At 31.0% G+C, this 25,740-nt stretch overlaps 3 protein-coding genes and 1 pseudogene across 5 annotated transcripts; 2 read left to right on the top strand and 2 right to left on the bottom strand.

Annotated features, from left to right (window-relative positions):
• The first annotated feature begins 12,566 nt into the window (after nt 1–12,566).
• Nucleotides 12,567–12,655, top strand: BDCG_16054 (annotated as a pseudogene). The gene has a single exon. The product of its transcript is annotated as a tRNA-OTHER (tRNA).
• Nucleotides 12,656–16,303: 3,648 nt separating this feature from the next.
• On the bottom strand, nt 16,304–18,694 carry BDCG_00083. 2 transcript variants are annotated; one of them, XM_045415589.1, is made up of 2 exons: nt 18,286–18,694; nt 16,304–18,202 (listed from the first exon to the last, which is right to left on the bottom strand). In XM_045415589.1, the coding sequence occupies exon 2, from the start codon at nt 17,532–17,534 to the stop codon at nt 16,806–16,808; it is 729 nt and encodes a 242-aa protein (XP_045271508.1). In that variant the 5' UTR covers nt 17,535–18,202; nt 18,286–18,694; the 3' UTR covers nt 16,304–16,805. The 2 variants fall into 2 exon arrangements, with proteins under 2 accessions (XP_045271508.1, XP_045279011.1); XM_045415590.1 differs by lacking the exon at nt 18,286–18,694 and having other exon boundaries at nt 16,339–17,807; nt 17,941–18,138.
• Nucleotides 18,170–18,731, top strand: BDCG_16055 (uncharacterized protein). The gene has a single exon (XM_045425329.1). It carries the CDS (start codon nt 18,190–18,192, stop codon nt 18,508–18,510), a length of 321 nt encoding a protein of 106 aa, XP_045279012.1. The 5' UTR covers nt 18,170–18,189; the 3' UTR covers nt 18,511–18,731.
• A 6,127-nt stretch (nt 18,732–24,858) lies between these two features.
• On the bottom strand, nt 24,859–25,330 carry BDCG_16056 (uncharacterized protein; the record flags this gene model as incomplete). The annotated part of the gene is made up of 2 exons (XM_045425330.1): nt 24,859–25,101; nt 25,277–25,330. The coding sequence occupies 2 exons, from the start codon at nt 25,328–25,330 to the stop codon at nt 24,859–24,861; spliced, it is 297 nt and encodes a 98-aa protein (XP_045279013.1).
• Nucleotides 25,331–25,740: the final 410 nt, after the last annotated feature.

Genomic DNA, 25,740 nt, shown 5'->3' on the forward strand with positions numbered 1-25,740 from the left:
GTTCAGAGTTTCATTCTTCTAAACAGTGTACAATTGTGAGAAGTTTCTTGTCATAGATCTCATAATTATATTCAGTGAGACTCAGTTTCTTAAATATGAAGACATATAATTATAGAATATCTTTATTATTATATTATAATATTGCTTCTTCTATTACATAGTCAGAGAAATCAGTCTCAATAACTATCTTATAATCAGAATTAAATGTTATCAGTAGAGAGATATTAATAAATATCTTCTTTATCTATGTAAATGCAGCTTCAGTGTCTGCTGATTATTGAAATACTGAGTTCTTCTTAGTGAGATTTGTAAGTGATCTTATAATATCTGAGAAGTTTCATATAAACCACTGATAAAAGTTAGTGAATTCAATGAAGCTTTATATATCTTTCACAGTATGTGAAGCTTCTCATTTGAGAATGACAGAGATCTTCTCAGAATTCATTTGAATTCTCTTGCGAGCTTCTATAATGAAATCTAAGTATTTAGTACTCTTAACTTTGAAATTATACTTATTAATATCAATTAATAGTTCTGCTTCTTATAGTTATTATAATACTCTTTGCATATACTCTTGATATTCTTTTCTGAATTTATCAGTGAAGATAAGAATGTCATCTAGATAAGTAGATATAAACTCATTAAGAAAATCTCAGAGTGCTCAGTTGATATACTTCTGAAATGTACTGAGAGCATTAGTCAGTTTAAAGAGTGTGACTATTCATTCAAAGAGATTATAATATGTTCAGAATACTGTAAGTTATTCATCTTCTTTAGTGATACAAATCTTATGAAATGCAGCAATGACATCTAACTTTGTAAATTATTAAGCTTGTCTGATCTGTGCTAGAGTTTCATTGATGAGAGATAAGAGATATCAATCTTTCTTTGTCAATCTGTTCAGATCTCAGTAGTTCACACAGAATCAGAGTTCTTCATCTGACTTCTTTGCAAAGAGAACAGAAGCTACAGTAGAAGAGTTACTAATATGTATAAATTTCTTATCTAACAGATTATTAAGTGTCTTTCAGAGAAGAAGAAGTTCATCTTGAGACATATTATAAAGAGAGTCTCATGATGATTCAGAGTTCTTACTATTCTTCTTTTTCAACTTGATACTGTGATTCACTTCTGAATCTTGTAAGAGAGATAGATTTGTAGTATTATTATCTTGTTAAAAGACATCTAGATATTCATAATATTATTAAGAGAGTTTTGTACAAGAATCTGTTATTATAACACAGAATAACTTTTCTAGAGTCTTTTTAATATTAGTCAGACTGATGAAATAGATTGATATATGATTCTGCTATCAATGATTCTTTTAGTGACTTCTTTTTCTAAGCATTTCATAGATGTTGACAGAGATCTGTGTTAGATTTATAGTCTTGTGAATATCATTCTCATGAACTCTATCATTGTTAGGGAATATCAAGCTTCTGTTTTGAGTGTTCAACAAGATATCTTGTTCAGATAGCTAGGCAAGTTCTAACATAAGATTGTAATCAAGATTATCAACTTCATATACATAGGCATCTTCACATTGATGTTCTTTCACATCTATAGTCAGCTTTATCATGTAATGAGTATAAATGTCTTTTGAATCATCAAATTCTGTGAGAAGTCAGGGTCTTGATAAGGGAATATACTGAAGATTATAATGTCTTACAACTGAAGATTTTATCATTGCATAGTAACATATTTCACTGTCTATTATGACTTTCATATTATACATGTTATCAATCACAGTAGATACAAGAATCACATTCATTATCATTTTCTCTTCAAATTATTATTGTTCAATCTCTTCAAGCTTCTGTTTACAAATTTGAACAGAAGTTAATCTTTTCTCTATGTTATTAAAGCATTCTTATAGTTATCGTCTGAATCTTTCTTCACTGCAATGTGATTGATGTGAACAGGCACTGATTCATTCTTTAAATGAGAAGACACTAATCTTTCTCTTAATTGAAGAGATACTGATCTTTCTCTTAAGTGTGAAGACATGTAAGAAATCCCGCTTCTCGCGGATTCTTTACCTCTATTTCTATCTCTTGCATAATTAATAGGGCTAGCGGCCCTTGGCTACACACAACTATATAGACTGAAGTTCATGAATACTATTCATAACTCAGCTTAAATGCTATTATATATTTAACTTCTACATTTTATCTTTCTATTATAAATACTTCTAGTAGTTAACAGTACATATCATATCAAGCTGTAAACACCTGAATAATCACCTGTAAGCACTTATTCTTACATTTCAAGCTCAGTCAGTCAGTAACTGCTTATTATAACTGAAAGAACTAGAAACTTACATGCTTCAATCTCTGTGAACTCTACTGCAGACACTTAGAAGTAGTCATCTGAATCATGAATAACTTCTATAAAAGAAGTCTCAGAGAACTTATCAATTACTCACAGAACATCATTCTCTGTATCTGTGACAGAGAAACTCTCTGAACTCATAAATAAATTAATCTTAGTGAAGAACATTCTTGAGCATCTTTCACAGAACTAAGCTATTTTTCTATAAGAAATACTTACTGTCTGTAAACATTCTTAAATCAAGTCTCTAGACATGATCTTCAGAAATATCTGTGAACTGAAAAGAAACTTTCTTAAGCTATAATTACTTAAGATCACTTATTAAACTACAATCTATAAAAGCTTTTACAAGTTTGTATTTGAAATTGACTCACAAGTCTGACTGTGTGATATGAAAGATGAAGAAGCTGTTATCTATATAATAACAGATCTCTATTACACTGAAGCTAAGAACTGACTGAACTATCTAGAGAATAATTATAAGAGATCTCAATAATCTATTCTTAAAATCTATCTAGAGAATAAGTTGAGAGACTCTGTGAGCTGAACAGAGAACATCTGAACTGTAATCATCAATATTAGAAAAAGAGATAAGAAATCTGATGAAGACTACTTACAGTGTTTTATAAAATTATGATGTGAATTGAGATCTGTGAAAACAGAGCTCTGAAACAAGATCTGAATGATGATATTTATAAAGAGACTGAATAAAGATATACAGAATAAGCTCATTGAACAAGACTTTAAGCTCTTAACTCTGAAGAAACTGATGACTCTCATTCACTGCTTATAAATCACTGTGAGAGTTATAGATCTGCAGAGAGCAGATCACTGACTGACTCTACAAGAGTCAGAACAACAGAGAATAGATTTATTAGAAAAAGATGACAAGATATAGAGAGATTCATATCTGACTGCTGAGTAGAGAGAAAGAGCTTTACAAGCTTCTGTGAATAGAGTATATAACAGAGAGATTAAGAAAAAGAAACTCTGCTTTATCTATTCTAAATCAGAACATCTTTATACAAACTGTCTGAATAAATCAAAATAGAAATTTGAGAAGTCATAGACAGAGTTAGTAACAGTCTTTTTAAAAGTCTTAGAGCTGACATCTGAATCTGTTACTCTCTCAATGAAAATACTTACTTATGAGAAGAGACTGCACTGTGATACTGCTGCTCTGTAAGTATAGAAAGTATTAATAAACTCAGAATCTCAGGTTACTATGATGTTTCTAAAGCTTATGAAGTGAATGAGCTGAAAGATGAAAACTGAGAACCTGCTCTTATAATAAGCAGAATATGAGAACTCAGATCTGAGAGCTGAGAGACTTATAAGAGTTATCTTTGAATTATAAGATCTCTCTGAAATCTGAAGAAGATTTACAGAAACTGTGATTATCACAGATATTACAGATGATATGTATTTGAAACTTATATAACTTTAAAGACACAATTTATATATAGCTGTTCATGAGTTAGGTTTATACTTCTGATCAGTGTTGACAGACTCACTCACAGAGATAGAATCAGTTAATGCTGTAGAGTTGATTAGAGAAGACAAGCTCATCTATATAATGACTTTACAAGTGTCTGAGAACCTCGCAATCATGAAAACTGAGCTTCAGATACTAGAGAAATACTGAGATCTTGCAGAGATATTCAGCTCAGCTAAGACAGCTGAGCTTTCTTCTCACTGTAAGAAGAATCTGATAATAGATTTGATAGAAGAGCAGAAACTCTTCTGAGAATCAATCTATAAGCTCTCTCATCACAAGACAGAGGTCTTGTAAATCTATGTGAAGAAGAATCTGAAGAATGACTTTATCTGACTCTCACAGGCCTCTGCAGAAGTCTCTGTAATGTTTATGAAGAAGAAGAATAAAGATCTCAGATTATGTATAGACTACTGTGATCTGAACTCTAAGATAATAAAGAGCTGCTACTCTCTGTCTCTGATTGAGAATGTAATCAATCATCTCATAAGAGCTGTCATATTCACACAACTGAATGTGATTAATATATATACATGACTGTAAATACAGTCTGAGAATGAATAAAAGACTGTCTTTAAAACTGTACTGAGATTGTTTGAATATCTAGTGATATCTTTTGATCTGACTAATACTCTTATAATATTTCAGTCTTTTATCAATAAAATACTTCACACATATCTGAATGTCTTCATAATAATATATCTGAATGATGTGATGATGTACTTTATAAAGAAGAAAGAACACACTGAGCATGTATAAAGTATGTTGAAGGTCTTAGATGAGACAGAACTGTATATTAAGCTCATGAAGTGTAACTTCAGTGTTTGTCAGATTAATTTCCTAGAATATATAATCACTGCAGATGATATTCAGATGAAATCTTCACAGATTGAGACTATTCTATCATGATCAGAGTTAACTAGTATTCATAAGATTCAGATCTTTCTGAGCTTTGTGAATTTCTATAGATAATTTATCTTTGTATTTATAAGAATCTTCTTAGCTCTTACAGACATGCTGAAGAATGAAAATAAGAAAAAGTCATTCTATAAATAGAGAATGAAAAGATTGTTAAGAAGAAAGAACTATAAGAACTTTCTTATTTCAGAAGCTTATGAGGTCTTTGTAAGATTGAAACAGATATTCATGAATATAGTAATACTATTTCACTTTAATCTCTTACTCTTAATTAGATTAAAGACAGATGTCTTTTTCTTTGTAATTTCAGAAATAGTCTTACAACTACAGTTAAATGAGAACTGAGTTTCAGTGATCTTTTTCTTATAGAAGATACAATCTGTGAAGATCAACTATGATATTTATAATCAGAAGCTTCTCATAATAGTGAAATTCTTCTATCACTGATATTACTACTTTAAGAACCTTGTAACAGTGATTACTGTTAAAACTGATCATGACAGCTTACAATAGTTTACTTCAATCAAGAAACTCTTGTAACAGCAGATTCACTGAGCTCAGAGACTGAGTGAGTTCTGATTCAAGATAGAATATATTAAGAGAACTAAGAACTCAGTGAACAGACTCTCTCACAGATCAGACTATATTAAGAAGATCAGAGTGACAGATACAGAGAGACTAGAGAAGACAGAAAAGCTTTACAGAATACTCAGACTGAGTGTTATAAAGAGATTGACTGAAGAGTCTCTCAATTCTCTGTAAGAGAAGAGAGAGAAGAGAGAGAAGAAGTCTGTACAACTACTCTCTATAATACTAAGAGTCAACACTCTGAAGATCTCTGCAAGAATTCTTGAAGAGAGTATCTATAATCTGAAGAGTTTGCAGGCTTTGAGAAGTGCTGTGAAAGACCTAGTATAAGAGAAAACAGAGTATAAATCTTTATAAGATCTTCTATTCAGATTGTCTGAACTATAACTGAAGAATGAATATGCTCAGTATATTTGAAAACTGCTCACAGCAGAGATCAACTCTGCAGAAATAAAGAATTAAAGAGACTTAAATAATCTCTTATGAAGAGAGAACTGAATTTATATATCTATGAATGAGTTTCTATATATAGAACTTATTAAAAGGCATTATAACTCTTCTCTAGCAGATTATTTTACAGATACTAGAACTCATAAGTTGCTTATAAGAAAATACTTCTGACTGAAGATACAAGAACTTGTGAAGAAGATAGTGAATTCTTATACTGTTTATCAGAATTCATGAGTAGTGCAGTTCAGATTATATAAAGAACTTACTTCTCTACTCATTCTACAGAAACCTTGAGAACAGCTAGAAATGAATACTCTTATAAGTCTCTCTGAAAGTAAGAACATATATAATACCTGCTTTGACAGTGTGCTGATGATAGTAAATTACTTCATCAAGATAGCACACTTTATATTTACTTACAAGAACTTGAAGTTAAAGAATTTGACTCACATCTTCATTTATAATGTGATCTGATTGCATGAGTTATCTGCAAACATTGTCTTAGATAGAGAATCAATCTTCATAGAAGAGTTCTAGTCTGATCTGATAACTATACTGAAGATTTTGTAAGATCTAAGTATAGCTTTTTATCAACAGACAGATGATCAGATAGAATATCTGATAAGTATATTAAAACAGTATCTGCAGTGCTTTATCAATTACAATCAGAATGACTGAGTGCATTGATTATCACTTACAGAGTTTATATACAATAACTTAAAGTATGTCAGTATAGATAAAATTCTCTTTGAGATACTCACTGAGACTCATTCATAAATAATCTTGATGAACTCATAAGAGTACACTATAGAGTGTGATAATATCTGTGAACAGACTGAGAGAATTCAGAAGATTCAGGAGAAAGTCTGTAAATTCTTGAGAAAGACTCAAGAGTATCAGAAGAGATACTATGACTTCAAGTATATTATAAAGAGTTTTAAGAAAGATGATAGAGTCTGACTGAGTCTAGAAAATATTATCATACAGAGATCTAATAAGAAGCTGAATCTCTTATAGACAGAGTCTTATAAGATTATAGAGAAAGTTAGTTTACAGTTCTATAGATTGAAACTGTTATCTGAGTTATAGATATATAATATTTTTCATATCTTTTTACTCTGTAAATATAAGGAATTCTCAGAAGAGAATTCTGTGACTCATTACTCTATTCACAAAGTACTAGAGAGTGAAAGAGAATATCAGATTAAAAGAATTATTGACTCAGAAAAGTGAGATTACAAGCTCTGATTCAAGATTCAGTGACAAGAGTATTCTGACAAGATGAATAAGTTCACTTAAGAATTATTCAGACAGATAAGATATCTGCAGAAGCTGAGATATAACTTTCATATTATAAATTCTGATAAGTCAGAATAGTGCAGTCTTCACTAAGAACCTGATTATAACAAAGATATTAACACTGTTATTTATGAATTCTAGTCTATAAGATAATGAGTTTCTACTGAGATGAACAGTCTGCAGTGTATATAAGAAAAGAAGAAATCATATTCTTATTAAAGCTAAAAAACAAGAAAATAAACAGAATCATGAACACAATTTAGAGATTAATAAAGAAAAAACAAAGAAAACTCATATTTATACTCTCAATATCTGTGATACTTAATCTTCTCATAACTATCAATTTTCTTCTTCAAAGAAGCAGAGAGTATCATATTCATGATACAGACAATTGTTACATTTGATATAAAGACTATCAGAAATACACAGACTTCAGAGAAGCTGAATATCAGAATGTATACAGTTGTAACAGAATCTTGAGAGTTGATCATCTGTGTGTGTGACTAGATATCTCTTATAAAGCTGTGTTCACTCTCTCAGTTATGCTGAAGTATTCAGCCTGAAAATAATTGAGATGTGAAGAGAAGGCTTATCTATTCAGATTAACTCTCATCACAAATTCATGATATTCACATTGTCTTGATTATCTGAATTTTATGAGTATTCAGAAACTCATCTCTCATTGATAATAAGATTACAGAAATGCACTGCAGTGTGAGAATCATTGATGACAAATCTAGACATATTCACATATATCTGATTGAAGATTGTACAAGCAGAGAGAAGATGATTGTAGGCCTGCAGAGCTGTAGAAGACACTGATAACACTGAGAGCTTTATAAGAACTATTAGCTAGAGTCTGTAAGAAATTACTTATAAGAAGACTTACAGTAAAGAGAGAGACTGCACTACTTAAAGTCAGAGACTGGTCTGAAAGAGACATAAAGTAAGCTGCTGATCTGAAGATCAGATACAGTGATAAAACTGAGAGAGATAAAGACATGATTATGAGTAATAGTATTCCTGCTTTATCAGCTGATAAAAAGCAATCAGAGAAGTCACAGAGATGCTCATAAGAAGCTCAGTGATAGTCAGACATTATTTACAAAGATATTGAAATTGAAAATTTTTATTCTTGAGAAGTTCTTGAATCAATATATAGACATTGTTAGAAACACTCTCTCTCTATTATCTGAGTGAAAACACTTTATGAATGAATGAGAATACTCATAGTTTATGAAGATGAAAGCTGTTATAGAAAAAGAGAAAAGAAGATGAGATTCTACAGATAGATCTGAGATATTTATACTACTCTAGAGAGATTTACTTACACTGTGAGTGATTTCATGAAACAGTCAGATCACTCTAGTAAATAAGAGTGATTATGAATCACAGGTCTGAATCTTTCTATGTGACTACAAAGAGTGATTACAGACTGTGAATATCTTGATTCTACAATTTTACAGAGTTGATAAAAGAATAAGAAATTCCTCACAATTCTACAGTGTCAAAGAAAAATGATTCATAAGAATAAGTGAAAGATCAACTCATGAATGCTTCTCTTTAATAGAGATAATCTCATAGAGAGTGATTCATCTATGAGATGAATCTGTGTGATAATTATACAAGAATCTTGTGAAAATGATTAAGAGTCAATCAGAACTCTTCTGTATGAAAGATGTGAGATGAATCTGTGTGATAGTCAGAGAAGAATCTGTAGATTACAAAGAATCTTACAGAATAAGAAACTGAGTGACAGACTCTTTTCTCTTTACAGTAATAAGAGATTTTTCCTCACTGAGATTTTTATAGATATGAAGAGTTTTTAGTGAGTATTACTGCAGTGCTGAGCTGATTCTATGAAGTCACTTAGTGAAAGACTTCACAGATGAAGTCTTAGAGAGAGAGAGATATATAAGAAATCTCACTTCTCACAGATTCTTTACTTCTATTTCTATCTCTCATATAATTAATAGAGCTAGTGGCTCTTGACTACACACAACTATATAGACTGAAGTTTATAAATACTATTCACAACTCAGCTTAAATGCTATTATACATTTAATCTCTATATTTTATCTTTCTACTGTGAATACTTCTAGTAGTTAACAGTACATATCACGCCAAGCTGCAAACACCCGAATAATCACCTGCGAGTACTTATTCTTACAAGACACATAGATTAATCAGCAGTTGAAGATAATATGTTCTAATCAGTTACAGTTGATATATACTTCATATTAACATTGATCAGCAACTTCTTCAGAAGTGATTTCAGAGATTCAGAAGCCTGTTCAGACAGTGAAGACTCTTGCTTATGTGTAGATATTTAAGTCTACTTAATTTATAGCATCTGTATCATTATTATTTCTCAGCGCGGGTGTATGAGTTGCTGAAATGTAACATTTTCTGCCACTGTTCTGTATACTCTTGAGCTTGATAAGACAGTCATTCATTATTCAGAGCTGTATGCAAAAGTCTTCATAAGTCTGATCTTTGTCTACACTTACAAGAGTCTGTAAGAGTTTGAAAGTTAATATCTTCTTGAGCATGCTAATCTTTATTCAATTCTTTCAAGATTGATTATCTGCTTCTAGAATCTTGATGTTGAAATTAGAGATAAATGTTATAAGAGAAGTATTTCTCTGTCAGATGCTCTGTAATTAATCTAATACTTTCTGTTACATAGCAGTGTCTTAGAACAGAATATTAAGATGTTTCATAATATTATCAGATGTTTGTAATACTGATTCACATGCTTTTATTCATAAATGAAACTTCTGTTTCATGCAATCTTTCAATCATTCATTAATATATCAATCTTGATTGATTAATGAATCAATGACATCTTCATCTATACTCAGTTTTGTGAGCATTTTCATTCTTCATGATGAGTAGAGAGTGAGATCAGAAGTATTGAAATATACAGAAGTATTTAAGTATTCTTTCAGTGCTTTTATATTTAATTCTGTAGATGTTGAAATTGTATGAGTTAATTGTTGAATCTCTTCATATTAATGTTATTGAGTTGCATGCATATCAGCTATTTATTACTGTTGTAATTTCAACATTGCTTGAAGTCACTGTAATATCATCTCTATGCTCACGCTTATGAGTTTCATATTATCATTAGACATGATTATATCATTTATTAAGTATGTAATATCTGTGAAATCTGAAGAAGTGTAATTATATGAATATCTCATATATCTGAGTGTCAGAACTCTCAGGTCTTTTACTGATATTCTCTTTGTAAGATCTTATTACAGAGTCAGAGTAACTGGTGAGTAAGCTTCTATCTGAGAACTCAGTGTTCACTTAACTGTTTAACTATTTCTCTATTTCTTATATGTTGTTATGTGTTTGAATATCTCTCAATGAATAATTGTTTCTGATGAGAAGATAATGCATGAATAATTGTTTTTTAATAAGAGAATGATGAATGTTTTTATAGTGTAAGAGGCCTACACTGAATAGATCAGTATTATATTGATAGATCTTATTTAACAAAGATAAAAACATTAAAGAAGAAAAGAAAGAGAAAGTGCGAGAATCAGTGATTAAGATGAATATTTATATGTATATGTAATGATGTATGTGGTGGAGCTTCAGAGCGGAAGAATATATACGTGTTCATAGTGACTGAGAATCAGTGATCAGAAATGACTGAGAATCAGAGTGTATGTTACGCGCGTTCGTAGCGGCTGAGAATCGGCGATCGGGAATGAAAGAATCTATGAAGTGTAATGAAATAGTCTATATAATTGATCGGGCGCAGCCCGCCACATTTTCATATTTTTATGAGTTAATAACTATGTTAAAATATGTGAATACAGATGATACAATTCTATACTTACTAATTATATCAGTAGCTGAATAGTTAATGCAGTTATCTGATAGTATTATAATATAAGAAATCAAAGATATACAGGTTTGAAACTCATAGAGAATATATTAAATTTAAAACTTAAGCATCTCAGATTTTTAATAAATACAGAAGTATATAAATTATTATAATAAATCACTTTATGTTTCTGAGCTAAGATGTTATTATTATATGTATTTAATTATCACTCATTTATATTTTTCTATATTTTTATTATTTTGATATAATTATAATATCTGTATTTTCTTCTGTATAATCAACACTTAATCTATATTTAATATTACACGAAAACTCATTATAAGGTTCACTTGCATATGAGTATAATAAAAGAAAAAGAAGAATAATAATAATAATAATACTTATTAATTATAATGAAATTAGAAAATAAACTTTATCTGAAGTATTAATATACAGATATTAATTTATCTAGTAAATATATAATATTCACATCAGAATCAGACTTCACAAATGATAAGATTATATTTAAATAAATTAAATGAATTAAATATTTTAATATAATAAATAAAAAATGTCAGATAAATAGTTATTAATTATTACTACTTAATAACTATTAATTTCATCTCATTAAAGAATTTCTTCAATATTATAATTTTCACAAGATTATTATTTTAAAATTTCTCTTTTATATAAGTTATATATTGCAATTTCTTAACAGTATATCTTTTCAACAATATAAGCACTATTATATAAAAACTATTAATGAGACTATCTGCTACAGATATAAATAATATAATAAAACACAATTTTTTATCAATCTGTGCAGTATTCATCAGCAGATTTTTAAATCTATTACTATTAAAACTGACTTTACAGATTATGAAATTTACTTTCTTAATTATGAAATAATACTTAATCAGTTGAAATCTTGCACTTTACAAAATAATTGAGATTTGTTTATATATAATGAAAATAATAATAAATGTGATTAATTTATTTCATTATCTGTAGATTAATCATCAACTGTATCTTTTCAGTTAATATTTTTAAATATAGTTGTGAAATTAATTATTAAATTAATACTACAGAGAAAGTAATACAGAATGTGAAAAACACTTTTATATTTAGACTAACTGTGTAACTGTGTCTGAGATCAGAATCAGAATATTTGATAGTTTTATTACTAATTTAATTAATCTCAATACACAGTATTAAAATCAGAGAGTACTCTTATACTGTCTTAGTAAGACTTACTGTCTACTCTTATTACATTTTCAAAATAAGATCATGATTTTGACTTCTCAATTTAAATTCATTTTATTACTTTAAATGACTTTAAATCTCATTTAAGTATTATTAAATATTATTACTTTTTAAAAAATTAAAATAGTTTAAAAAAAAATTTAAATCTCTAAAAATAGTAACTTTATGCTAAGAATAAAACTAAATAAGATTAAATAAGATTACTTTCTTAATTTTTCTAAGTTATAGTCTCATTTTGAGATCTGATTAATAGTCACTTTACATGTTTTTTTAATAACTAGTCTCAGTAGAATTCACACTAAGAAATGTATAAGATCAGACTAAATGAGATTAAATATGAAATTCATGATTCTGCTAGCCAGTCTATTTACATCTGATGCCCCAGTGGCTGAATGGTTAATGCGGCCACCTGGTAGCACCTTGGCGTGGGAAACCAAGGCGCGTGGGTTCGAAACCCGCAGAGGATATATTAAATCCGGAACTCAAGCACCTCAGGTTTCTAATAAATACAGAGGTGTACAAATCGCTTCAATGAATTGCTCTATGTTCCTGAGCTGGGAAGTTATTATTGCATGTATCTAATTGTCACTTCTTTGTATTTCCTATGTTCTTGTTATCTTGGCGTGGTCTCAACACCTGTATTTCCTCCTGTATAACCAACACTTGACCTGTATTTAACATCACGCAAGGACTCATCATAAGCTCCGCTTGCATATGAGTATAATGGAAGAATAATAATAATAATAATAATATTTACATCTGATTTAATCAAACATTTGAACAAGATACTCAAGAGTAGTATAAGACTGGCAGAGTTGAATACTTACTATAAGAAGAAGTTAACTGATTATTATCAAGTAAATAGACATTAAGTTTTAAAAAGTATATATAGACAGATGTAGACTGGCCGCTGAGACCATGAATTTCATATTTGATTTCATTTGATCTGATCTCATACATATCTTGGCGTGAATCCCGCTGGGACTAGCTATCAAAAAAACATGTAAAGTGACTATATATAGACTGACCGTGTGACCGTGTCTGAGACCAGAATCAGATTTTTTGATAGTCTCATTATCAATTCAACTAATCTCATTACATGGTTTTAACATTAGATAGTAGTCTTATACTGTTTCAGTGAGACTTACTATCTACTCTTGTCACATTTTTCAAATGAGACCATGATTTCCACTTCTCAATTTAAATTATTTTTATTGCTTTAAATGACTTTAAATCTCATTTAAGTGTTATCAAAAAGTGTTACTTTTTAAAAAATTAAAAATAGTTTAAAAAAAACCTTAAAATGTCTAAAAATAGTAACTTTATGCCAAGAATGAGACTAAATAAAATCAAATGAAATCACTTTCTTATTTTTTTCAAGTCATGATTTCATTTTAAGATCTGATATATAGTCACTTTACATGTTTTTTTGATAGTCAGTCCCAGCGGGATTCACGCTAAGAAATGTATAAAACCAGATTAAATGAGATTAAATGTGAAATTCTTAATTCTGACAGCCAGTCTAACTATATATCAGATCTTAAAATGAAATCATGACTTGAAAAAAATGAGAAAGTAATTTCATTTAATCTCATTTAGTTTCATTCTTAGCATAAAGTTACTATTTTTAGACATTTTAAGGTTTTTTTTAGACTATTTTTAATTTTTTAAAAAGTAACACTTTTTGATAACACTTAAATAAGATTTAAAGTCATTTAAAGCAATAAAAATAATTTAAATTGAGAAGTGAAAATCATGATCTCATTTGAAAAATGTGATAAGAGTAGACAGTAAGTCTCACTGAGACAGTATGAGACTACTATCTAATGTTAAAACCATGTAATGAGATCAGTTAAATTGATAATGAGACTATTAAAAAATCTGGTTCTGATTCTAGACACGGTCACACGGTCAGTCTAGACAGATACAAGTAGATGAAATACTTACTATAAAAGATATAAATTATAAGATTGCAAATCAAGAGACAGAGAAATTAAAAAGAGAATATAATAAAGCTTCTCAGATAATTGAAATCAAGTTAGCTAGAACTGTGAAAAATGAATTACAATGTAATAATTTCAATAAATCTCAATCTGTAGCAGATTCTATAGTCTCTACAGAATATATAGATAATCTTTATATTATAGTATTAAATAATGATGATAATTTTCAGTTCAGAATATTCAAAAATATTACAGTTATAATGATATTACAGTTATGCTGAGATACACTGATTAGAGAGATTCTGTAAGTATCTTTCGCAGTAATAATCTTTCTTATATGATTTAACATCATGTAAATTAACATTCAGTGATGTTTTTAATTAATGTCACTATCACACAGATAAATCTGTATGTGTGATGTTTTCACACAAATTCATATATAGTATGCGCATGTAATAGTGTCATACAGTATTTCTTATTCAGTTAGTTATAATAATTGACACTTCATCATCAAGTTAGTCTCATATCTTATATTATTATATGACAGATTAATCATTAACTTTATTTATATATACATATATATCTTTCTCTATTCTATTCATGTTATCTATCTCTCTGATTTGTATTCATACTATATCATCATCATTATTGCCATCAAGCCCTTATATTTTCAAGATTGAAATTAAAATAAGTGTAATGTAATTAATCATCTAACACTTGTTTCCACCTAACACTCGCCTTTGTAAATCAATTACAATCAACTTTAAATGTTAATATCTCAATAAATATTTATTATTTTAATTCTTTAATTTGTAATCTATAAATATTAAGACTTATAGTATAATATAATTCAAAATTATTATAATATAGTTAAAATTGATTAAAATATAGATTCAATTAGAAAATAAAATACAGTAAAATAAAATATATAATATTTTATTATAAATTAAGAAATATATATTATATATTATTGAAAATAATAATTCTTATATAAATATATTATAATTTAATAAATATTAAATTATTTTATATAAGAATTCTATATTTTAATTTTTAAGAATTTTTATATTTTTTAATTATAATTTTTTTTATAAATTATAAGTAAAATATTGAAAATTCTTGAAATTTTAAATTGTGAAAAAGAATTTATTAAATATAAATATAGTTAAATGATTTGATATAATAATTTATTTAAATTACAATTTTAAAGTATAAATAATACACAGTTATTACAACAATAATATTTTAAAATATAAAATTTTATATAAAAATTTAAATAAATTAATAATAAATAAGAATTTCAAGATAAAATTTTATATTTTATTAAAAATATATATAATCTATAAGATATTTAATTTTTATATGAAAATAATTTATATTTATAAATATATTTATAAATATAGACTGTGTATTTTATGTTAAAATAGTGTTTTAAAAAGCTTAATAAATTAATAATTATATGTTATTTTCTCATAGAAATTTAATATAATATAATATATATCTACAAATTATCATTCTGTTTTTTAGAATAGTTTTAAATAAATATTCATTGAGATATGAATATTTGAAGTTGATTGTAATTGATTTACAAAGGCGAGTGTTAGGTGGTTGATTACGTTATGGAACAGGTGGCTGATATCAATATGAAAGACCTCACTTTTTATTATTATCAGAGTTCAAAATAACTGTACAAGCAGTGGCAGCGGCGGCAGCAGTGGCAGTGGCGGCAGCAGTGGCACTGGCAGCTGCAGCTGCTTATTACAGTGACGGATTATTATTATGTCCATTACCCGGCATACAAGAGGTTTTCAATTAGATGAATACAATATTTACAAGGCCTATGCATAGCCACAGCAGCGCCGAATCGTGGCATCTATGCCGTGCGTACTAAATATTCCATGCGACTTGGCGCTGCAGGATCCCTCTAACTACTACTAGAGAGAGTGAGTGCGCTTGGTACGGTTAACTAGTTGTCACTCCTTTGTATTTCCTATTTCCTCCTGTATAACCAACACTTGGCCTATATTTAGCATCACGCAAGGACTCACCATAAGCTCCGCTTGCATATGAGTATAATGGAAGAATAATATAATAATAATAATAATAATAATAATAATAATAATAATAATAATAATAATCTGCGGCCTGTACAGCTCTGATTAATCTTATGATGGTGATAGGGGTGATAGGGGGTGGAAGGAGGTGATGGAAGGAGAGACTCCGAGAGAGTGGTAGGGGCGGTAGAGGCGGTGGTGATGGTAGAGGGGGTAGGGGGTAGGGGGTGGAAGGGGTGGTAGAGGCGATAAGAAGGGGGGAGAGGGGGGGTAGAAGTAGAGAGTGGAGGTAGAGGGGCTGCGCAAGCAGCAAAGTGAGCGTACGCGATCGTTTGATGCTTGTAGTAATATGATAAGTAGACATTCTGTTGCTAATGATGTTTTATACTTTTTAAATATTGCACAGGGTTTATGGATTAACATTGAAAAAGGAAAAAAGAAGAACAGAAATGAAGAGGAGAATTTGCCGGGAATGAGAAATGCTGAAATGTTGAATTCAACTATGCAGATATGTCAAAAGGCCCAATGAGTTCTAATACTTTCAAACTTACTTCATTAAAACATGCTACACATTACTATTTCACCCTGCCAAAGACGACCAATACTCCATCCATCCTCCCCTACTGCTTCGCCCGCTCCGCGTCTTGCAACGCGATCACCTCCTTCGGACCCTCACGGCTCTGAATTCTCTCCATCCAAGCATACAAATGCGGGAACTCCTTCGCCTGATCAAAGTCATCCCCATTCGACCCCCCTTTAACACCCTTTTCCACATACGCATGCCACGGGATAAACGCCAAGTCCGCAAAAGAACACTTGTCCCCAACAAGGTAGTGGCGCTCCTTGCCCTCACGACCATCCTCACTCCACTCAACCCCCAACTTCCCCGCCAGCCACCCATCCAACACCCCGCACACGCGCTTCACCTCGTTCTCATACCGCGCAATCGCACTGGGCAGTTTCTCCGGGTGGTAATTCTGGAACCAGGACGCCTGGCCGAAATAGGGACCCTGGCCGGAGACTTGGAAATGGAGCCACTGGATGGAGTGCCAGTGCTCTGCGGTTCCGGGCTCGAAGCTCAGCTTGCGCTCCTTGTCGTAGGTGGAGATGAGGTACTCGATGATAGCGCCGGATTCCCAGATGGTGATGCCCGTGTTTGGGTCGTGGAGGGCAGGGATGCGACCGTTGGGGTTTATGGAGGTGAAGGTGGGTTTTTTCACGTCGGCAATCCCCAGTGGGTTGATTGTGAAGGGGAGGTTGAGTTCGAGGAGGATGATGGCTACCTTTAAGGGGTTGGGGGGCCCGAGGATGGTGCCGTAGAGGAGGAGGGGTTTGATTGTTTGTGCCATTTTTTTGGGCCTTGTTGGTTGGGTTTTTTTTTTTTTTTTTTTTTTTTTTTTTTGGTTTTGGGAAGGTCTTTTTTGGCTGTGGTTGGTAGATAGGGGACCGGTTTGGTTTCTTCGGTTCACCTATGCTGCTATGGTGAAGACTGAGTTGGTGTTTGATGAAATTGAGCCCTTGAAGACGGGCATTGAGCATATCTTATATAGGCCGCGAGCCACGATGATATAGTGTAATAAACGGCTTCTTAGCAGAACCCGAGGCACCAAGAGCCCTTTCAGCTGGAGAATAGAGCAGGCTCAACATGGTTAGTTACTTGCTCAGATGTCCAGGATTTCGGTCCAGCAAACAGGCGTTCGCTAGGGGTTCCAGGGATGGATGAACCCAGCCCAGGAGCGCCGTCATAGCTCATACATTGATATCAACCTCAACACATATCTTTATCTTCCTGTAATCATCCAGGTCTATTGCCCCGTGGAGCAACCTTAACCTTAGTCCGGAACCCTCCCCTCCGACTTGCCAGCCAGCTTGGGTAAGCATATTAATAATGTTATATGTTGTAGTTAGAAGAATCAATGCGTTTTACTGTATGGAGTACCACCAGTAGGATTCAAACGATACGTTTTCAAATCTTTGTCATCTCGTTTGGTGACATTATTCATTATGTCATCTTCTGCTATTGAATTTTTGTCAGTTAGCCGCTGGAAATGCAACATGGCAACTCGTGATCCGAAGGGATACTCGTATAGTTACACATACCAGAACCCCGAAACCCAAACTCTCACCCCGAACCCACCACCAACTCCTAAGTACAGTACACAAACACATTACTTAGCACATAACAGGATCCCACATCATCACGAGATCTGTCTCCCAATTAATCAGCCGTTCGCAGATCCGGGCCTGGCCTCTGGGAAACAGTGCAGTGCGCCTGTGATACGAGAGCCCGCGTCGCGGGATGGATGGTTTCGATTCCGCGCCTGAAGCACAAAAGAAAAGAGCAAACTCCGGCAAGCTGCCAAGGGCCATTTTTGTTGTTGTTTGAACACAACTGCTCGACAGGGGTATCGGATTTGGGATTTTGGATTTTGCGGCCCGCGAGATCTTACCCCGCTCAATGCCAAACTTCCGTTGTTGAAACAAAGGTGAAGAACTCGGACTAGTTAGGCTATGTAATGATCATTATCTAGGTTATATGGTATTATGTCGGAATGGGTGTCACAGATGAATATGTTGAAGACATATGAATCTTATGTGTATCAAGATCTGCTTGTTATATTATCCATGCCCTTTTTTTAATATATCTATTTCATACAAAAGATAGAGCTATTTATAGTAAAATATATATGCGAGTCAAGAGAGCTAGTATAAGTGAGTATTAGATGAGTATTGTAGTAAGCTGATGATGATGAGAAATATTGTAGTAATACAATGTTGATGATGTTCAGTAGTGTATAACCTCTTTTTCCTGACACACTCTCTTTAGCAAATATAACATATAAATGAAAGTGTAAATGAAGCTGCAATAAAAAAAGTATAGATGAATCTGTAATAAAAAGAGTGTAGATAAATCTGTAGAGATTATATTAAGATAGATTATTTATTCTGCTTATATCTTGATGATATCTGATATGTTAACTAGACTGGCCGCTGGGACCATGAATTTCATGTTTGGTCTCATTTGGTCTGATTCTATACATTTCTTGGCGTGAATCCCGCTGGGACTGGCTATCAAAAAAACATGTAAAGTGACTATATATCAGATCTTAAAATGAAATCATGACTTGAAAACAATGAGAAAGTGGTTTCATTTAATCTCATTTAGTCTCATTCTTAGCATAAAGTTACTATTTTTAGACATTTTAAGGTTTTTTTTAGACTATTTTTAGTTTTTTAAAAAGTAACACTTTTTGATAACACTCAAATAAGATTTAAAGTCATTTAAAGTAATAAAAATAATTTAAATTAAGAAGTGAAAATCATGATCTCATTTGAAAAATGTAATAAGAGTAGACAGTAAGTTTCACTAAGACAGTATAAGACTACTATCTAATGTTAAAACTGTGTAATGAGATCAGTTGAATTGATAATGAGACTATCAAAAAATCTGATTCTGGTCTCAGACACGGTTACACGGTCAGTCTAATATTAACTAGGTCTAGTATCTTGATAAATTCTGTATGTTTCTGATGTAATAGAGTCTTAGTAAGGTCATTCACTAGCATCTGAGCTGTAGACACTCAATCAACTGTAATATTACTGAATTAAATATATTCTCAGAGTCAGCTTTTATATATATCAATATAATAGAGCTTTATGATTATAGAAGAGTCTTTCTTCATAAGAATATTAATAATTTAACAGTTATTACATTGAATACAGATCTTGTAATCAGATTTAAATTGAATATATTGAAAGAATCTATCTTATCAGATAAACTCTTTTCTAGCTTATAAGATAGTAATAAGCTCAGCTTCTATAATAGATATAGTTATAATTATCTATCTATTTAATTTTCAATTAACAGTCTTACTGAATAGTTTGAAGATATATTCTTATATAGAGTAGTGATCTGAATTATCTATAAAAGAAACATCACTGACAGCTTCAATAATATCAGGTTTGAGATTAAGTTATAAAGATCTATTAATATTATTATTATATTAAATAGTGAGATTCTTTATATTATATAGATAAGATATTATTCTATTCATCTTTGATAAGTAATGTTTTAATAAATTTATTATAAATATAGCTAGTTTACTCACTATATATATAATATCAGAGTGAGTTATTATTACTGAGTAGATATAGAAGCTGATATATTATTAATAATAATGAATTTTTACAGATATAGCTGACTTATTAAAAGACTCTAACAGAGTATCAGTTAGTAAGATATATATCTTATAGATATGTATAAGATAATATATATTAATTATCTTATTAATATAGATATTCTAATATAGTCAGAGTTTTAAGTTAAGATAATTATATATTATTTATATATTAAGAAATTATTTCAAATCTCTTATCTATCAGATTTTATAGATATTTTTAAGATCTTTAATTAGTTAATCTCTTTCTTTCAAATCTTCTTATTATGATAGAATAATAATATCATTTATATAGAAGAAGATGATTAATTAATTATTAGAGAAGAGATATTAATTCTCTGATATAAAGATAAAGTCTAATATTTTTAATATTGAAGATTGTAAGAGGCCTACGCCGAATAGATCAGTATAATATTGATAGGTCTTATATAACAAAGATAAAAATGTTAGAGAAGGAAAGAAAGAGAAAGTGTGAGAATCAGTGATTGAGATGGATATTTATACGCGTATGTGATGGTGTACATGATGGAGCTTCGGGGCGGAAGAATATACGCGCGTTTGTAGTGGCTGAGGATCAGTGATTGAGAATGACTGAGAATCAGAGTGTATGCTATGTGCATTCATAGCAGCTGCAGATTGGTGATCAGAAGTGGCTGAGAATTGAAGTGTATGCTACATGTGTTTGTAGCAGCCGTGGATCAGTGATTGGGAATGGAAGAATCTATGAAGTGTAATGAAATAGTCTATATGATTGATCAGGTGCAGCCTGCCACATTAGTCCCCTCTTTTCAGAAGCAGTTCTCATCAGTCAAGGGCTGCTGTTTCAGATAACACAGAACTCAGAGTTCAGGTCAGTTGATCATAGCCAACTTATTTCATCAGATATTATCAGCTGCGGCTGTGAGATCTCTCATCAAGAATATCTTCAATCTTCTACTCAAGCTCATTATCTTCTTCTATGATGCCTGGCAGCTGTCAGTCAGAAGTCAGCTGAGAAGAGAATGAATTGATGATAATGCAGTGAAGCAAGCTTGTGTGAAATACATCATGAATTTCTGATAATGTGTTAAGATGATAGTTGTGACTATCTAGAACTTCTATTACTTTATACCTGATATGATGATAGTCTAGTGTATGAGATGAATGTGTGATTTGTATATTCTTGAGATTCAATCATACAAGGTCTTCTATCTTATACTGCTCTGTGAGATCTTGTCAGATATTGATTTAATCTTCTTGATCTTGTTTTATAATTGTCATGAAGACCTCTGCTCAGTCACAGATATCTCAGAGCTTTATTACTATATTATCAGTGATCTGAATCAGACTGTGAGAGTTCAGTGTGCACTGTGTAGTCTCTAGAAGATCTAACACTTTCATATGATATCTGTGTATAAGAAAGAACAGGCTTATATCTGTTGAAATAGTATCTTGACTGTTGATAGCAACCTCTGTATATAGAAGAAGATCATATCAATCATCTTATGAATAATTGCAGAACTTATAAAGATAATTCTTTACAGTCTGAATTATCTGTTTCAATGCATTATCAGTCTCAGAGTGATAGACAGTTGATAGATAATATATAATCTTGAGAACTTGACAGATTCTTGTTCAGAGAGCACTTATAAATTAACAGCTCTGATTTAATACTATCAATCTCAGCAATTCATATATCTGATAGAATGAACTCTGTAAGAAAGCTTCAGTGACTTGTTTAACATTCATCTTATTACAAGATTTTAATATTACATTCTTACTTAGTCAGTCAATAATGATCAGGATGTTTCTGCAGTTCTTGCTCTCAGATAGATTAATAGTGAAGTCAATTACTACATCTCATCAGATTCTATCAGAAATATTGAGTAGTTTCAGTAGACCTTTTCTACAGTTCTTCTATAAGATAATAGAAGAACAGTAATTGCAGTTTCAGACAAAGTATCTGATACTGTTTAATATCTCAGATCAGTAGAATTCTCAGAAGATTATTCTATACAGTTGTTCACAGCCTGAATAACTGATTATATATGAATCATGCATCTCTTGCATTATCTAAGTATATAAGAATTCAGAGTGAGAGACTCAGCATTATTTGCAGAATTATAGAGTATTATTATCATTAATTAAGTATTCTGAGATATTGATTCTGATACATAGTTCTGAGAGAAATCAGAGTGCTTCTTGATATACTGCTTCAGTGAGAGTCTGAAGAAGTTCATCAGTCTGAGCTGCTGTATATTATAGTTCATTCAGTGTAGAGAAAGTGAAGATATCAATGTCAGTTCTAATCAGAGAAGTATATATGATACTGTGAGCTGTTCTATCTTGATTAATTAATATCTTCAGGTTTAAGAGTCAGTGCTCTCAGTTCATTCAGTGAGTATCTGTTATATCAGATGATATATCTTACTCTTATCATAAGAGAGCATCTGTCATTGAGTTCTGACTGTCAGAATGATAGTGTATTGTAAAATGAAAGCAGCTTAGAAACTCAGATCATCATATCTGTTATTCAGTAAGTTTATAGATAGTTGTAAAGTATTTAAGATTCTTATGATCTGTGACTATCTCAAATTCAGAGATACTTCAGAGTTCAGAGTTTCATTCTTCTAAACAGTGTATAATTGTGAGAAGTTTCTTATTATAGATCTTATAATTGCATTCAGCAGGACTCAGTTTCTTAGACATGAAGACACATAATTGTAGAACATCTTCATCATTATATTATAATATCACTTCTTCTGTCACATAGTCAGAGAAATCAGCTTCAATAACTATCTCATGATCAGAATCAAATATTATCAGCAGAGAGATATTAATGAATATCTTCTTCATCTATATAAATGCAGCTTCAGCATTCACTGATCATTGAAATATTAAGTCTTTCTTAGTGAGATCTGTAAGTGATCTTACAATATCTGAGAAGTTTTATATAAATCACTGATAGAAGTTAGCAAATCTGATGAAGCTTTGTACATCTTTCACAGTACATGAAGCTTCTCATTCAAGAATGGCAGAGACTTTCTCAGGATTCATTTGAATTCTCTTGTCAGCTTCTATAATAAAACTCAGATACTTGATACTCTTGACTTTAAAATCACACTTATCAATATCTATCAGTAGTTCTACTTCTTGTAGCTGTTGTAATACCTTTTGTACATATTCTTGATATTCTTTTCTGAATTCATTAATAAAGATGAGAATGTCATCTAGATAAGCAGATACAAACTTATCAAGAAAATCTCAGAGTGCTCAGTTGATATACTTCTGAAATGTACTGAGAGTATTAGTCAGTTCAAAGAGTGTGACTATTCATTCAAAGAGATTATAACATGTTTGAAATGCTGTAAGCCATTCATCTCCTTCAGTGATACAAATCTTATGAAATGTGGTAACAATATCTAGTTTTGTAAATCATTGAGCTTGTCTGATTCATGCTAGGGTTTCATTGATAAGAGATAAGAGATATCAATCTTTCTTTGTCAATCTATTCAGACCTCAGTAGTTCATGCAGAATCAGAGTTCTTCATCTGATTTCTTTGCAAAGAGAATAGAGACTGCAGTGAAAGAGTTGCTAATGTATATGAATTCTTTATTTAACAGATTATTAAGTGTCTTTCAAAGAAGAAGAAGTTCATCTCAGAACATGCTATAAAGAGAGCCTCATGACAGTTCAGAGTTCTTATCATTCTTTTTCTCTAACTTGATACTGTGATTCACTTCAGAACCTTATAAGAGAAGTATATTTATAATATTATCTTATCAGAAGACATTTAGATATTCATGATATTATTGAGAGAGTTTTGTACAAGAATCTGTTATTATAACATGAGATAACTTTTCTAGGGTCTTTTTAATATCAGTCAGACTGATGAAATAGATTGATATATAGTCTTGCTATTAATGACTCTGTTGATGATTTTAATGATGACTTCTTTTTCAGAGTATTTTGTATGTGTTGACAGAGATCTGTGTCAGATTCATGATCTTGTGAATGTCATTTTTGTGAACTCTATTATTGTTAGAGAATATCAAGCTTCTGTTTCAAGTATTCAATAAGATGTCTTGTTCAGATAGTCAGACAAGTTCTAATATAAGATTATAATCAAGATTATTAACTTCATATACATAGACATCTTCATATTGATGTTCTTCTACATCTATGATCAGCTTCACTATGTAATGAGTATAAATGTCTTTTGAATCATTAAATTCTGTGAGGAGTTGAGGTTTTGATAGAGGAATACACTGAAGATTATGATGTCTTATGACTGAAGATTTTATCATTGCATAGTAATATAGATCACTGTCTATCATGATCTTCATATTATACATGTTATTAATCACAGTGAATACAAGAATCACATTCATTGTTATCTTCTCTTCAAATTATTGTTGTCTGACCTCTTCAAGCTTCTGTTTATGAATTTGAACAGAAGCTAATCTTTTCCCTGTTTCACTGAGATATTCTCATAGTTATTCTCTGAATCTTCCTCTAATGCAATGTGATTAGTGTAGACAGGCGCTGATTCATTCTTTGAATGAGAAGGCACTGATCCTTCTCTTGAATATGAAGACACATAGGTTGATCAGCAGTTGAAAGCAATGTGTTCTGATTAATTACAGTTGATACACACTCTATGTTGATGTTGATCAGTGGCTTCTTCAGAAGTGATTTCAGGGACTTGAAAGCCTGTTCAGATGATGAAGACTCTTGCTTGTGTGTAGACATTTGAGTCTACTCAATTCATAGCATCTGTGTCATTGTTATTTCTCAGTGCAGGTGTATAAGTCACTGAGATGTAATATCTTCTATCACTGTTCTGTATATTCTTGAGCTTGATAAGATAATCATTCATTATCTGAAGCTGTGTGCAGAAGTCTTCATAAGTTAAGTCTTCATCTACACTTACAAGAGCCTGTAAGAGTTTGAAAGTCAATGTCTTCTTGAGCATGCTAATCTTCATTTAATTCTTTCAAGACTGATCACCTGCTTCTAGAATCTTAGTGTTGAAGTCAGAAATGAATGTTGTAAGAGAAGTGTTTCTCTGTTAGATACTCTGTAATCAATCTAATACTTTCTGTTGCATGGCAGTGTCTCAGAACAGAATATCAAGATATTTCATAATATTGTCAGATGTTTGCAATGCTGGTTCACATGCTTTTATTCATGAATGAAACTTCTGTTTCACATAATTCTTCAATTGTTCATTGATATATCAATCTTGATTGATTAATGAACTGATGAAATCTTCATCTACACTCAGTTTTATGAGCATTTTCATTCTTTATGATGAGTAGAGAGTGAGATCAGAAGTATTGAAATATATGAGAGTATCTAAGCATTCTTTCAGCACTTTTGTATTTGATTCTATAG

This window comes from Blastomyces dermatitidis (assembly GCF_000003525.1).
Source record: "Blastomyces dermatitidis ER-3 genomic scaffold supercont1.1, whole genome shotgun sequence".
NCBI lineage: Eukaryota > Fungi > Ascomycota > Eurotiomycetes > Onygenales > Ajellomycetaceae > Blastomyces > Blastomyces dermatitidis.

What these genes read in the sequence shown, in the direction of transcription:
- BDCG_16055 (XM_045425329.1), top strand. Translation starts at nt 18,190, where the DNA reads ATGTCATCTTCTGCTATTGAATTTTTGTCAGTTAGCCGCTGGAAATGC.
- BDCG_00083 (XM_045415589.1), bottom strand. Translation starts at nt 17,534, where the DNA reads ATGGCACAAACAATCAAACCCCTCCTCCTCTACGGCACCATCCTCGGG.